The sequence below is a fragment of the Haematobia irritans genome, chromosome 2, assembly GCF_050003625.1.
Source record: "Haematobia irritans isolate KBUSLIRL chromosome 2, ASM5000362v1, whole genome shotgun sequence".
NCBI lineage: Eukaryota > Metazoa > Arthropoda > Insecta > Diptera > Muscidae > Haematobia > Haematobia irritans.
Window position 1 is genome coordinate 145063354 of NC_134398.1, and position 14451 is coordinate 145077804.

The window sequence follows — 14451 nt, forward strand, 5'->3', positions numbered from 1 at the left end:
ATAGATGCAAAATTTTGGCAAATCTTCTATATAAATATAATTTCGACAAAATTTTCTATAGATGCAAAATTTTAGCAAAATTTTCTATAGAAATGTAATTTTGACAAAATTTCTTATAGAAATAAAATTTTGAACAAATTGTCTATAGAAATAAAAGTTTGATAAATTTCTTATAGAACTAAAATTTTTTTTACTTTTATTTTGACAAAATTTTACACAGAAATAAATTTTTGACAAAATTTTCTATAGAAATAAAATGTTGACAATATTGTTTTTTTCTATAGAAATACAATTTTGACAACATTTTCTACAGATGCAAAATTTTGGCAAAATTTTCTATATAAATATAATTTTGAAAAAATTTCTGATAGAAATAAAATTTTGACAAAATTTTCTATAGAAATAAAATTTTGACAAATTTGTTTATAGAAATAAAATGTTGTTAAAATTTTCTGTAGAAATAAAATTTTGACAAAATTTTTTTATAGAAATGAAATTTTGACAAAATTTTCTACAGAAATGAAATTTTGACAAAATTTTCTATAGAAATACAATTTTGACAAAATTTTCTATAGAAATAAAATTTTGAAAAAATTTTCTATAGAAATAAAATTTTGACAAAATTTTCTTCAAAAATAAAACTTTGACAAAATTTTTTTCAAAAATAAAACTTTGACAAAATTTTCTATAGAAAAAAAATTTTGACGAATTTTTTTTTAATAAAATTTTGACAAAATTTTCTATAGAAATAAAATTTTGACAGGATTTTCCACAGAAATTACATTTTGACAAAATTTCTGTAAAAATAAAATTTTGACAAAACTTTCTATGGAAATATATTTTGACGACATTTTCTATAGAAATAAAATTTTGACAATGTTTTCTATAGAACTAAAATTTTGACAAAATTTTCTACAGAAATATAATTTTGACAAAATTTTACATAGAAATAAATTTTTGACAAAATTTTCTATAGAAATAAAATTTTGACAATATTGTTTTTTCTATAGAAATAAAATTTCGACAAAATTTTCTATAGATGCAAAATTTTGGCAAAATTTTCTATATATATAAAATTTTGACAAAATTTCTTACAGAAATAAAATTTTGACAAAATTTTCTATAGAAATAACATTTTGAGAAAATTTTCTATAGAAATAAAATTTTGGCAAAATTTTCTACAGAAATAAATTTTTGGCAAAATTTTCTATAGAAATAAATTTTTGGCAAAATTTTCTATAGAAATAAATTTTTGACAAAATTTCTTATAGAAACAAACTGTTGACAAAATTTATTATATAAATTAATTATAGAAATTTTGAGAAAATTTTCTATAGAAAAAAAAATTTGAGAAAATTTTTTATAGAAATAAAATTTTGAGAGAACTATCTATAGAAATAAAATTATGAGACAATTTGCTATAGAAATAAACATTTGAGAAAATTTTCGATAGAAGTTCTTTAATACAAAGTATTGAAAAACATGTCCAATTTTTAAATGCTTGTTTTCTTTGTAGTTATTACAGTCAAGTTGACCTTAGTCAAATTAAGTTTTCGTTCATCTAAAGATACTAATTTGTAAGTCAAATCACTTAACAGTAAGGACAAAGCGATTTCATTGAAAAGTTAATGTATGATTAGCATTATATAATTGTATTTAATAATATTATAATTTTATTAAATTTACTTATTTTACTTTAATAGTAAAAAATTTTGCTTTGCTGGATTTTAAAAATTAAACTAAAAATTTTAAATCCTTAAATATTAAGTTAAAAATTTCACTTTATCAATTGCAGTTAGTGAAGATACAAATACGCCAAAAGCTTATCGTTTTCATCCTGGTCTATGGTCGGGTAAACGATGGTCCTGTTGTAAAGGGATAAGTCGACAAACATTTGGATGTCAAGCGGCCACACATTGGCGAGAAACCAACAATAATCCAAGTAAGTATCCCATGGCCATATTTTTTACTAACCAGTTGCAAAGGAATTATATGAGAAAATATCAATTTATTAGAGTACATACACTTATAACCATGGAGTGTGGTCTATTATACCACCTCCTGTTGTTCTGTCTTGTTTGCTTAACTACTGCACCTGTATAAATACAGAATTTTCTACATCATTTGTTCCTAATCGGTCAACGATTTAAAATTCTCACCAATCTCATTCGTCGATTGAGACAAGGTAAATCCTAGAAAAGAAAATAAGACAAGAAGACCCTTTGGGAAGCCCATCACTATAAGGGATACCGCATTTACCTCCACTGGTTTGACTAACCTCAGAATAGCTGTCTGGATTAGGGCAATCAATCCAAATTTTTCTTGGTTGCTGGTGGTGGTGTTAGCTCTCTTAAGCAGGAAATGCGTGCCATACATCACAAATTTGGTTTTCTTGAGTTTTACCTTCTTTTGTGTCGGTGTTTTTTTCTTCTCCTCTGAAAAATCAAATCATCATTTGTTAGTGTCGAGTTTCGATATTCATTCCATGCCACTTCATTCCATTTGTATTACAAATTATTATTATTATTTTTGTTTTCTCCTTTTCTTGCACTTTGTGGTCTTTATGACCTCCCTCCATAGGCCTTCAATATTTTTGTTTTTCTGACTATCATGCTCCTCAAACAAAAATGGGAAATGAAAACTATTCCCTGTAAAGAAAATCCTAAAACGAAGAAAATTTATGACCACAACGAATTTTTCCATCTCACTTACAAAAGTAATATTCATTGGACTTCTTTTCATTTCTATAAAAGTTTTTGTTTGTATTCTCTTATAGTGTCTGCAAAAATGTTGTGAAGATCATCTTAGAAGTTTTAATAAATTTTAAAAAGGGTGTTCATTTTTTAACAAGCTTTTATAAAAATACCAAACTTATATAAAAATGTTTACGAAAAATGTATGCAAAAAGTTTTCTATAAAAAAAAAATTATGAAATATTTTCTATAGCTAAAAAAATTTTAGAAATTTCCTATACAAAAATTTTTACAATAAGTTTTCTATAGAAAAAAATTTATGAAATATTTTCTATAGCTAAAAAATTATGAAAAATTTTCTACTGAGAAAATTTTATGAAAAAAATGTATGAAATATTTTCTATAGCTAAAAAGTTATGAAAAAAAATCTAAAGAAAACACTTGAAAAAAATCTATATAGAAAATTTTTTGTTCGTACTCTCTTATAGTGTCTGCAAAAATGATGTGAAGACCATCTTGGGATTTTTATAAAATTTTCTATAGAGAAAATGTTATGAAAAATTTTTTATAAAGAAAATTTTATGAAAAATTTTCTATAGAAAAAATTTTATGAAAATTTTTTTATAGAGAAAATTTTATGAAAAATTTTCTATAGAGAAACTACATGAAAAATTTTCTATAGACAAAAGTTTATAAAAAAGAAAATTTTATGAAATATTTTCTATAGAGAAAATTGTATGAAAAATTTTCTGTAGAGAAAATTTTATGAAAAATTTTCTATAGAGAATATTTTATGAAAAATTTTCTATAGAGAAAATTTTATGAAAAATTTTCTATAGAGAAAATTTTATGAAACATTTTCTATAGAGAAAATTTTATAAAATGGAATATATAGAAATTTCATGAAATAAAAAATTTGATAAAAAATATTCTATAGCGAAAATTTTATGAAATAAAATGTTTTCTATAGAGAACATTTTATGAATAATTTTCTATAGAGAAAATTTTATGAAAAAATTTCCATGGAGAAACTTTTATGAAAAATTTACCATAGGGAAAATTTTATGAAACATTTTCTATAGAGAAAATTTTATAAAAAATTTTCGATAGAGAAAATTTTATGAAACATTTTCTATAGAGAAAATTTTATAAAAAATTTTATGAAAAATTTTCTATAGAGAAAAGTTTATGAAAAATAAAATTTTTTGAAAAATTTTCTATAGAGAAAATTGTATGAAAAATTTTCTATAGAGAAAATTGTATGAAAAATTTTCTATAGAGAATATTTTATGAAAAATTTTCTATAGAGAAAATTTTATGAAAAATTTTCTATAGAGAAAATTTTATGAAACATTTTCTATAGAGAAAATTTTATGAAAAATTTTCTATAGAGAATATTTTATGAAAAATTTTCTATAGAGAATATTTTATGAAAATTTTTCTATATAGAAAATTTTATAAAATGGAATAAATAGAAATTTCATGAAATAAAAAATTTGATAAAAAATATTCTATAGCGAAAATTTTATGAAATAAAAAGTTTTCTATAGAGAACATTTTATTAATAATTTTCTATAGAGAAAATTTTATGAAAAAATTTCCATGGAGAAACTTTTATGAAAAATTTTCTATAGAGAATATTTTATGAAAAATTTACCATAGGGAAAATTTTATGAAACATTTTCTATAGAGAAAATTTTATAAAAAATTTTCGATAGAGAAAATTTTATGAAACATTTTCTATAGAGAAAATTTTATAAAAAATTTTATGAAAAATTTTCTATAGAGAAAAGTTTATGAAAAATAAAATTTTTTGAAAAATTTTCTATAGAGAAAATTGTATGAAAAATTTTCTATAGAGAAAATTTTATGAAAAATTTTCTATAGAGAATATTTTATGAATAATTTTCTATAAAGAAAATTTTATGAAACATATAGAGAAAATTTTATGAAAAATCTTCTATAGGGAAAATTTTATGAAAAAATTTCTGTAGAGAATATTTTATGAAAAATTTTCTATATAGGAAATGTTATGAAAAATATTGTGTAGAGAAAATTTTATGAAATATATCCTATAGATAAATTTCATGAAATAAGAAATTTTCTATAGAGAAAATTTTATAAAAAATATTCTATAGCGAAAATTTTATAAAACGAAAAATTTCATGAAACATATAGAGAAAAATTTATTAAAAATTTTATATAGAGAAAATTTTATGAAAAATTTTCTATAGAGAATATTTTATGACAAATTTTCTATAGAGAAAATTTTATGAAAAAATTTCTATAGCGAAAACTTTATGAAAAATTTTCTATGGAGAAAATTTTATGAAAAATTTTCAATAGAGAATATTTTATGGACAATTTTCGATAGGGAAAATTTTATGAATTTGTATGAAAAATTTTCTATAGAGAAAATTTTATGAAACATATGGAGAAAATTTTATTAAAAATGTTCTATAGAGAAAATTTTATTAAACATTTTCTATAGAGAATATTTTATGCAAAATTTTCTATAGAGAAAATTTTATGAAAAATTTTCTATAGAGAAAATTTTATAAAAAGTTTTCTATAGATATGAAAAATATTGTGTAGAGAAAATTTTATGAAATGAAAAATTTTCTATAGAGAAAATTTTATGAATAATTTTGTATAGCGAAAATTTTATGAAAAATTTTCTATGGAGAAAATTTTATTAAAAATTTTCTATAGAGAATATTTTATGAACAATTTTCTATAGGGAAAATTTTATGAATTTTTATGAAAAATGTTCTATAGAGAAAATTTTTTGAAATATATTCTATAGAGAAATTACATGAAATAAAAAATTTGCTATAGAGAAAATTTTATAAAAAATATTCTATACACCGAAAAAAAAGTGAACTGTTTTATAGGAAGAATGAACTATCACGCACGAAAATTGAACTAAATTTTACTCCACATTTTAGATTTCCACAAAGCGTTGTTAAAACCAGGAAATTTTAATGCCCTGTTGTACTTTTTAACTGCAGTTCACGAAATTACATCATCTCATAGAAGAAAAAATGAACTAAAAGTAAAGAAGAAAATCATTGGCGCCAAATCATAACCATTTTAACCATACAGTAGTTCATTCGTACTATTTTTGGGAATCGTACGAAAATGTTCATTTGTTTTAGTTCATATTGAACTTATGTGTACGGTCATTGAACATTATACTCACGTTCACGTAGTTCATAAAATTTTTGAAAATTTGTGGAAAATTTCGATAAAAATAATAAAATTTAACTACAAGCAAATAATTTTTTTCCAATAAAAATAAGTTAAATTTAGCGTTAGTTTAACTACGGAAATTTCTTTCTGTGTAGCAAAAATTTTATGAAACGAAACATTTTCGATATAGAAAATTTTATGAAAAATTTTCTATGGAGAAAATTGTATGAAAAATTTTCTATAGAGAATATTTGATGAAAAATTTTCTATAGAGAATATTTTATGAAAAATTTTCTATAAGGAAAATTTTATATTTTTATTTTTTCTCTACAGAGAAAATTTTATGAAACATTTTCTATAGAGAAAATTCTATGAAACATATAGAGAAAATTTTTTTTATGAAACATTTTCTATAGAGAAAATTTTATGAAAATTTTTCTATAGAGAAAAGTATATGAAAAAATTTTCTATAAAGAACATTTTATGAAAACTTCTATAGAGAAAATTTTATGAAAAATTTTCTATGGATACAATTTTATGAAAAATTTATAGAGTACATTTTATGAAAAATAGAGAATATAGAGAATATTTTATGAAAAATTTTCTATAGAGAAAATTTTATGAAAAATATTGTGTAGAGAAAATTTTATGAAATATATTCTATAGAGAAATTTCATGAAATAAAAAATTTTTCTATAGAGAAAATTTTATACAAAATATTCTATAGCGAAAATTGTATGAAACGAAAAATTTTCTATAGAGAAAACTTTATGAATAATTTCCTATAGAGAAAATTTTATGAAAAATTTTCTATGTAGAAAATTTTATGAAGAAGTTTTCTATAGAGAATATTTTATGAAAAATTTTCTAAGGGAAAATTTTATGAAACATATAGAGAAAATTTTATGAAAAATTTTCTATAGAGAATATTTTATGAAAAATTTTCTATAGGGAAAATTTTATGAATTTTTATGAAAAATTTTCTATAGAGAATATTTTATGAAAAATTTTCTATAGAGACAGTTTTATGAAAAAATGTCTATGCAGAAAATTTGATAAAAAATTATATATAGAGAAAATTTTATAAAAAAATTTCTATAGAGAAAATTTTATAAAAAATTTTCTATAGAGAAAATTGTATGAAAAATATTGTGTAGAGAAAATTTTATCTAATGAAAAATTTTCTATAGTGAACATTTTATAAAAAATTTTCTATAGAGAAAATTTTATAAAAAATTTTCTATAGAAAAAATTGTATGAAAAATATTGTGTAGAGAAAATTTTATGTAACGAAAAATTTTCTATAGTGAAAATTTTATGAATAATTTTCTATTTTTTATAAAAAAAAAATTATGAAAAATTTATTATAGAGAAAATTTTATAAAAGGTTTCAATAGAAATTTTTACGAAAAGATAAAATTTTGTGATATATAGTATTCATATTGTTTTTTTTTTTTTGAAAAATATTCTATAGAAATTTTATAAAAAAATTTCTATAGAGAAAATTGTATGAAAAATATTGTGTAGAGAAAATTTTATCTAATGAAAAATTTTCTATAGTGAACATTTTATAAAAAATTTTCTATAGAGAAAATTTTATAAAAAATTTTCTATAGAAAAAATTGTATGAAAAATATTGTGTAGAGAAAATTTTATGTAACGAAAAATTTTCTATAGTGAAAATTTTTTGAATAATTTTCTATTTTTTATAAAAAAAAATTATGAAAAATTTATTATAGAGAAAATTTTATAAAAAGTTTTCAATAGAAATTTTTACGAAAAGATAAAATTTTGTGATATATAGTATTCATATTGTTTTTTTTTTTTTGAAAAATATTCTATAGAAATTTTTTCACACCAAATCTGTTCCTTCTTTTGTATATGAACCATTTTAATTTTTTTTCTGGCAGAATCTTTTGATGTACCACCACCTCATAAGTAATTTGCTATAGGTATGTGACAAGAGTAAGGCACAACATATTTTTCATAAGACCAGCATAGCCCTTACTCTTTCCTTATGTCATAGATAGAAAATTACTTCTCCCATAGCTTGTGTTGCAACAGTTCAGGGGTCCATTTTGCGGAATTGGTCTTTGGAACAGTAGCTAACTAACTAATGGAGCACACACAGTGCGTAACTCCATATATCCTTGTGATGATGATGTACCTTGGCAAGCATGTTAATGCAAGATTGGGCATAAATCACTTTGGTCATGGTTGTACTGCATTGCATGGAAGTAAAGACGAAATTTCGTCATTTTGCGCTGGTGTCATTTCAAGCTATTGGATGTGGTTTCGACAAGCTACTGTGCTGTATAAGCACAAAAATCCAAAGATGATGGAACTGCATGTTTTTTTATTTCCAGAAATAATTTTTCCATCATAGAACACACCCCGAAGCATATTCCAAGCAACCCACCCATATTCAATAGAGTCGTAATTTTCATAGTAAGTTGGTCATGGATGGATGCATGCATCCGTGCGTCAGATTTTAAAAATAAAATCTCGCAAATTTTGCGATGCATTGGTCCAAAGTGTTTGCCACAACACTCTGGTGCATTTCGTTTCACATCTAAAGGTGGAGGTTGTGCAACTTATGTTGCCGTCAAACTGCAAATTACTTTGGATTTGTCTTTATTTATTGCAAATCGACCAACATTTTTACGTTTTGCAAAAATCCATTAAAATGTGTTTAGGATAAACGCTTTTCTTCTCACCCATTAGTCATGGGATTAAGGAAGTACTTGAGGCTAAAGAAGGAAACGTTAAATATTACAAAAGTGGCATTTTACGATTCATAATCATGTGACTCATAAATAGTAAAATTTTTCTAAAAGTTTCTGTATAAAATTTTTTTCTATAAAATTTTTGTGACAAATTTTCTATAGACAAAATTTTGTTCTAAATTTGCCTTAAAAAAATTTTGTAGAGAAAAATTTTGTATAGAGAACAGTTTTTAAAAATTTTCCATAAAGAAAAATTTATGAAAATTTTCCATAAAGAAAATTTGTTTTGAAAAAAAAAATATGTAGAAGATTTTATGAGCAACTTCCAAAATTTTGTTCTAAATTTGCCTTAAAAAATTTTGTAGAGAAAAATTTTGTATAGAGAACAGTTTTTAAAAATTTTCCATAAAGAAAAATTTATGAAAATTTTCCATAAAGAAAATTTGTTTTGAAAAAAAAAAATATGGAGAAGATTTTATGAGCAACTTCCTATACTCGTAAAGAAAATTTTATGAAAAATTTTCTATAGAGATAAATTTATGAAAAATTTTCTATACAAAAAAAAATTATTTAAAATTTTCTACACAGAATTTCTATACAGCAAATTTTATGGAAAATTTTCCATACAGAAAATTTTATTTTTAAATTTTATGAAATAAATAAAATTTTCTAAGGAGAACATGTTTTGAAAACTTTTCTACAGAGAACATTTTCTATAGAAAATATTTTTTATTTTTATGCAAAAAGACTATTAAGAAAATTTTACGAAAAATATTGACTAAATTTTATAATTTTTTCTATTGAGAAAACATTCTAAAAAGGAAATTTATGGTATAAAAATTTGTCCACAAATTGTTTGTTATAGCAAATTTTTGTTGAAATTTTTGTTATTGAAGTTTGCGACATTGATAATGGAGCAAATTGATTTTTTAAAAATAATATCCTCTGTTAATTCGTTGTCTTCGCCATTAACATCAACGTTAACAATATTTTAACAATTGCATAGCCACGGTGTTCGTGTTTTTAGTATGAGAACAAATTATGAATAAGAAAATGACACTGAAGTACAATTGTCACTTGTCAAATGGTGTAAATGCATTTCACTCTGCATCTGCATAGGATTTACGCTGTCTGTACTTGTCATGTCAAAACACCATGACTTTATTCATCCTCGCAGACATTCGTCGATATCATCTGACATGCGTTTTTACCGAACTCATGTGTTATACTTGAAATAAGATATGGCTTATTTTTCTAAACACATGCGTTTTTGTATACTAGGATTTTTCACAAATGTTACATCGAAAATCCATTTGCATGGTGGCTGTTTGCAACACCCCTATCTCAAATGTTGGAATACAATAGGAGCTAAATTTAATGCACAATTTGACATTTCTTCTTTTTGATGACAGCCAATTGAAAACATCAAACAACATTGAAGACATAAGAGAAAATATCTCTTGTAAAACTTGGTTACTTCGGTAAGTTCATCCTACATGCGTGCAGAAAGAGTTTTTTTTAGATTCCTGAAAATATAAATGCCGGAAAATGTAGGCAGTGTAATGATTAAGGTACATTTATCAAAAATACCATATTTACAACCTAAGATACCTTTAGATTCCCTGTGTAGACAAATTTATTAAAATTTATCTTTCTGTGCAAGAAAATTTCATTGTAGAATATTTTATTACAAATTTTCTGTTTTAAAAATGTTTTAAACATTTTTTTTTTAATTTTCTTAAAAATTTCCTATATAGATTTCCTTCTAAAGGGTGATTCTTTTAAGGTTAGGATTTTCATGCATTAGTATTTGACAGATCACGTGGGATTTCAGACATGGTGTCAAAGAGAAAGATGCTCAGTATGCTTTGACATTTCATCATGAATAGCCGAACGATCTGCCACAACGTCGAATTTTCAGTGAATGGGCCCTAGAAAAGTTGGCAGAAAATCCGCTTTTTTATCGACAAATTTTGTTCAGCGATGAGGCTCATTTCTGGTTGAATGGCTACGTAAATAAGCAAAATTGCCGCATTTGGAGTGAAGAGCAACCAGAAGCCGTTCAAGAACTGCCCATGCATCCCGAAAAATGCACTGTTTGGTGTGGTTTGTACGCTGGTGGAATCATTGGACCGTATTTTTTCAAAGATGCTGTTGGACGCAACGTTACGGTGAATGGCGATCGCTATCGTTCGATGCTAACAATCTTTTTGTTGCCAAAAATGGAAGAACTGAACTTGGTTGACATGTGGTTTCAACAAGATGGCGCTACATGCCACACAGCTCGCGATTCTATGGCCATTTTGAGGGAAAACTTCGGAGAACAATTCATCTCAAGAAATGGACCGGTAAGTTGGCCACCAAGATCATGCGATTTGACGCCTTTAGACTATTTTTTGTGGGGCTACGTCAAGTCTAAAGTCTACAGAAATAAGCCAGCAACTATTCCAGCTTTGGAAGACAACATTTCCGAAGAAATTCGGGCTATTCCGGCCGAAATGCTCGAAAAAGTTGCCCAAAATTGGACTTTCCGAATGGACCACCTAAGACGCAGCCGCGGTCAACATTTAAATGAAATTATCTTCAAAAAGTAAATGTCATGGACCAATCTAACGTTTCAAATAAAGAACCGATGAGATTTTGCAAATTTTATGCGTTTTTTTTTTTAAAGTTATCAAGCTCTTAACAAATCACCCTTTATTACATTTTGTCAAGAATTTGTCCATACAAAAAATTGTACCAATTTTTTTTCTATACAAAAGGTTTTGTCAAACAAATTTTAACATAGGAAATTTTATCATTAAAAGTTTGCTATAGAGGATATTTTATAAAAAATTTCGTGAGAGGAAGTTGCAGGAAAAATTTGCTATAAAGGAATTTTTATGAAAAAAAGTTATCACAAATTTTCTATAAAGAAAATATCAAAAATTTTCTATTAAGAGATTTTTATCAAAAAATTTATATAAAGAAATTTTTATCAAAAATTGTCTACAAAAAAGAAATTATCAAAAATTTTGTATAAAGAGAATGTTATCAAATTTGTTTTTATAAAAACTATTAAAAAAAAAATTATCACAAATTTTCTATAAAGAAAATATCAAAAAATTTTCTATAAAGATATTTTTATCAAAAAATTTCTATAAAGAAAATTTTATCAAAAATTTTCTATCAAAAAGAAATTATCAAAAATTTTGTATAAAGAAAATGTTATCAAAATATGTTTTTATAGAAACAATTTTAAAATTTTCTATAAAAAAGTTTTATCAAACATTTTCAATAAAGAAGGTTTTGTCAAAAATTTTCTAAAAAAAAATCAAAAATTTTCTATAAAGAAAATATTATCAAAAGTTTTCTATAAAGAAATTTTTATCAAAAATTTTCTTTAAAGAAAATTTTCTATAAAAAATATTTTATCAAAAATTTTCTATAAAAAAATTATCAAAAATTTTCTATAAAAAAAAAATTATCAAAAATTTTCCATAAAGAAAATTTTCTATGAAGAAACTATTATCAAACATTTTTTATAAAGAAATTATTATCAAAAATTTTCTATAAAAAAGAAGTTATCAAAAATTTTCTATGAAGAAAATGTTATCACAATTTTTTTTTTATAAAAACAATTTTAAAATTTTCTATAAAAAAGTTTTATCAAACATTTTCTATAAATAAAGTTTTATCAAAAATTTTCTATAAAAAAATGTATCAACAATTTGCTATACAGAAAATTTTATTAAAAATTTTCTATACAAAAAATTTTATTAAAAATTTTCAATACAGAAAATTTCATCAAAAATTTTCAAGACAGAAAATTTTATCAAAAGTTGTCTACTAAGAAAATTTTATCAAAAATTTTCTACTTAGAAAATTTGCTTAGAAGAAATTGTAGAAAACATTTGCTATAAAGGAATTTTTATGACATTTTTTTTTCTTTTATCAAAAGTTTACTAAAAAAATTGTCTATAAAAAAAATGTTTTCTATAAAAACAATTTTAAAATAAAGAAAATATTATCAAAAGTTTTCTATAAAGAAATTTTTATCAAAAATTTTCTATAAAGAAAATTTTCTATAAATAATATAAAAAATATTTTATCAAAAATTGTCAATAAAAAAAATTTATCAAAAATTTCCTATAAAAAACTTTTATCAAAAATTTTCTATGAAGAAAATATTATCAAACATTTTTTATAAAGAAATTTTTATCGAAAATTTTCTATAAAAAGAAGTTATCAAAAATTTTCTATAAAGAAAATGTTATCGCAAATTTTTTTTACAAAAACAATTTTAAAATTTTCTATAAAAAAGTTTTATCAAACATTTTCTATAAAGAAAGTTTTATCAAAAATTTTCTATAAAAAATTATATCAAAAATTTTCTATAAAGAAAATTTAATTAAAAAATTTCTATACAGAAAATTTTATTTAAAATTTTCAATACAGAAAATTTCATCAAAAATTTTTAAGACAGAAAATTTTATCAAAAGTTTTATACTTAGACAATTTTATCAAAAGTTGTCTACTAAGAAAATTTTATCCAAAATGTTCTACATAGAAAATTTGCTTAGAGGAAATTGTAGAAAAAAATTGCTATAAAGGAATTTTTATGAAAAATTTTTTTCTTTTATCAAAAGTTTACTAAAAAAATTTTCTATAAAAAAAATTTTTTTCTATAAAAACAACTTTAAAATTTTATGAAAAAAAATATAAATAATAAAAATAAAAAATATAGAGAAGATTTTATGAGCAACTTCCTATAAAGGAAATTTTATGAAAAATTTATATCATAAATGTATGAAAAATTTTCTATACAAAAAATTTTATGTAAAATTTTCTATACAAAAAATTTTATGTAAAACTTTCTATACAGAAAATTTTATCTAAAATAACATAGGAAATTTTATCATTAAAAGTTTGCTATAGAGGATATTTAATAAAAAATTTCCTGAGAGGAAGTTGCAGGAAAAATTTGCTATAAAGGAATTTTTATGAAAAAAAAGTTATCACAAATTTTCTATAAAGAAAATATCAAAAATTTTCTATAAAGAGATTTTTATCAAAAAATTTCTATAAAGAAAATTTTATCAAAAATTTTCTATCAAAAATTTTGTATAAAGAAAATGTTATCAAAAAATGTTTTTATAGAAACAATTTTAAAATTTTCTATAAAAAAGTTTTATCAAACATTTTCAATAAAGAAGGTTTTGTCAAAAATTTTCTAAAAAAAAATCAAAAATTTTCTATAAAGAAAATATTATCAAAAGTTTTCTATAAAGAAATTTTTATCAAAAATTTTCTATAAAGAAAATTTTCTATAAAAAATATTTTATCAAAAATTTTCTATAAAAAAATTATCAAAAATTTTCTATAAAAAAAAAATTATCAAAAATTTTCCATAAAGAAAATTTTCTATGAAGAAACTATTATCAAACATTTTTTAGAACGAAATTTTTATCAAAAATTTTCTATAAAAAAGAAGTTATCAAAAATTTTCTATTAAGAAAATGTTATCACAAAATTTTTTTTTATAAAAACAATTTTAAAATTATCTATAAAAAAGTTTTATCAAACATTTTCTATAAAGAAAGTTTTATCAAAAATTTTCTATAAAAAAATGTGATCAACAATTTGCTATACAGAAAATTTTACTAAAAATTTTCTATACAAAAAATTTTATTTAAAATTTTCAATACAGAAAATTTCATCAAAAATTTTCAAGACAGAAAATTTTATCAAAAGTTGTCTACTAAGAAAATTTTATCAAAAATTTTCTACTTAGAAAATTTGCTTAGAAGAAATTGTAGAAAAAATTTGCTGTAAAGGAATTTTTATGAAAATTTTTTTTT

The 14451-nt window shown here is 21.8% G+C and overlaps 1 protein-coding gene across 5 annotated transcripts in view; it reads left to right on the forward strand.

Moving 5' to 3' along the window:
• Btk (tyrosine-protein kinase Btk29A) overlaps positions 1 to 14451 on the forward strand; it is a 561740-nt gene that overhangs the window by 277833 nt on the left and 269456 nt on the right. For all 5 annotated transcript variants that reach the window (XM_075296470.1, XM_075296471.1, XM_075296474.1 and 2 more), the window contains exon 5: positions 1796 to 1942. In XM_075296470.1, coding sequence (XP_075152585.1) covers positions 1796 to 1942 — 147 coding nt within the window. The remainder of the gene's footprint in view (positions 1 to 1795; positions 1943 to 14451) is intronic.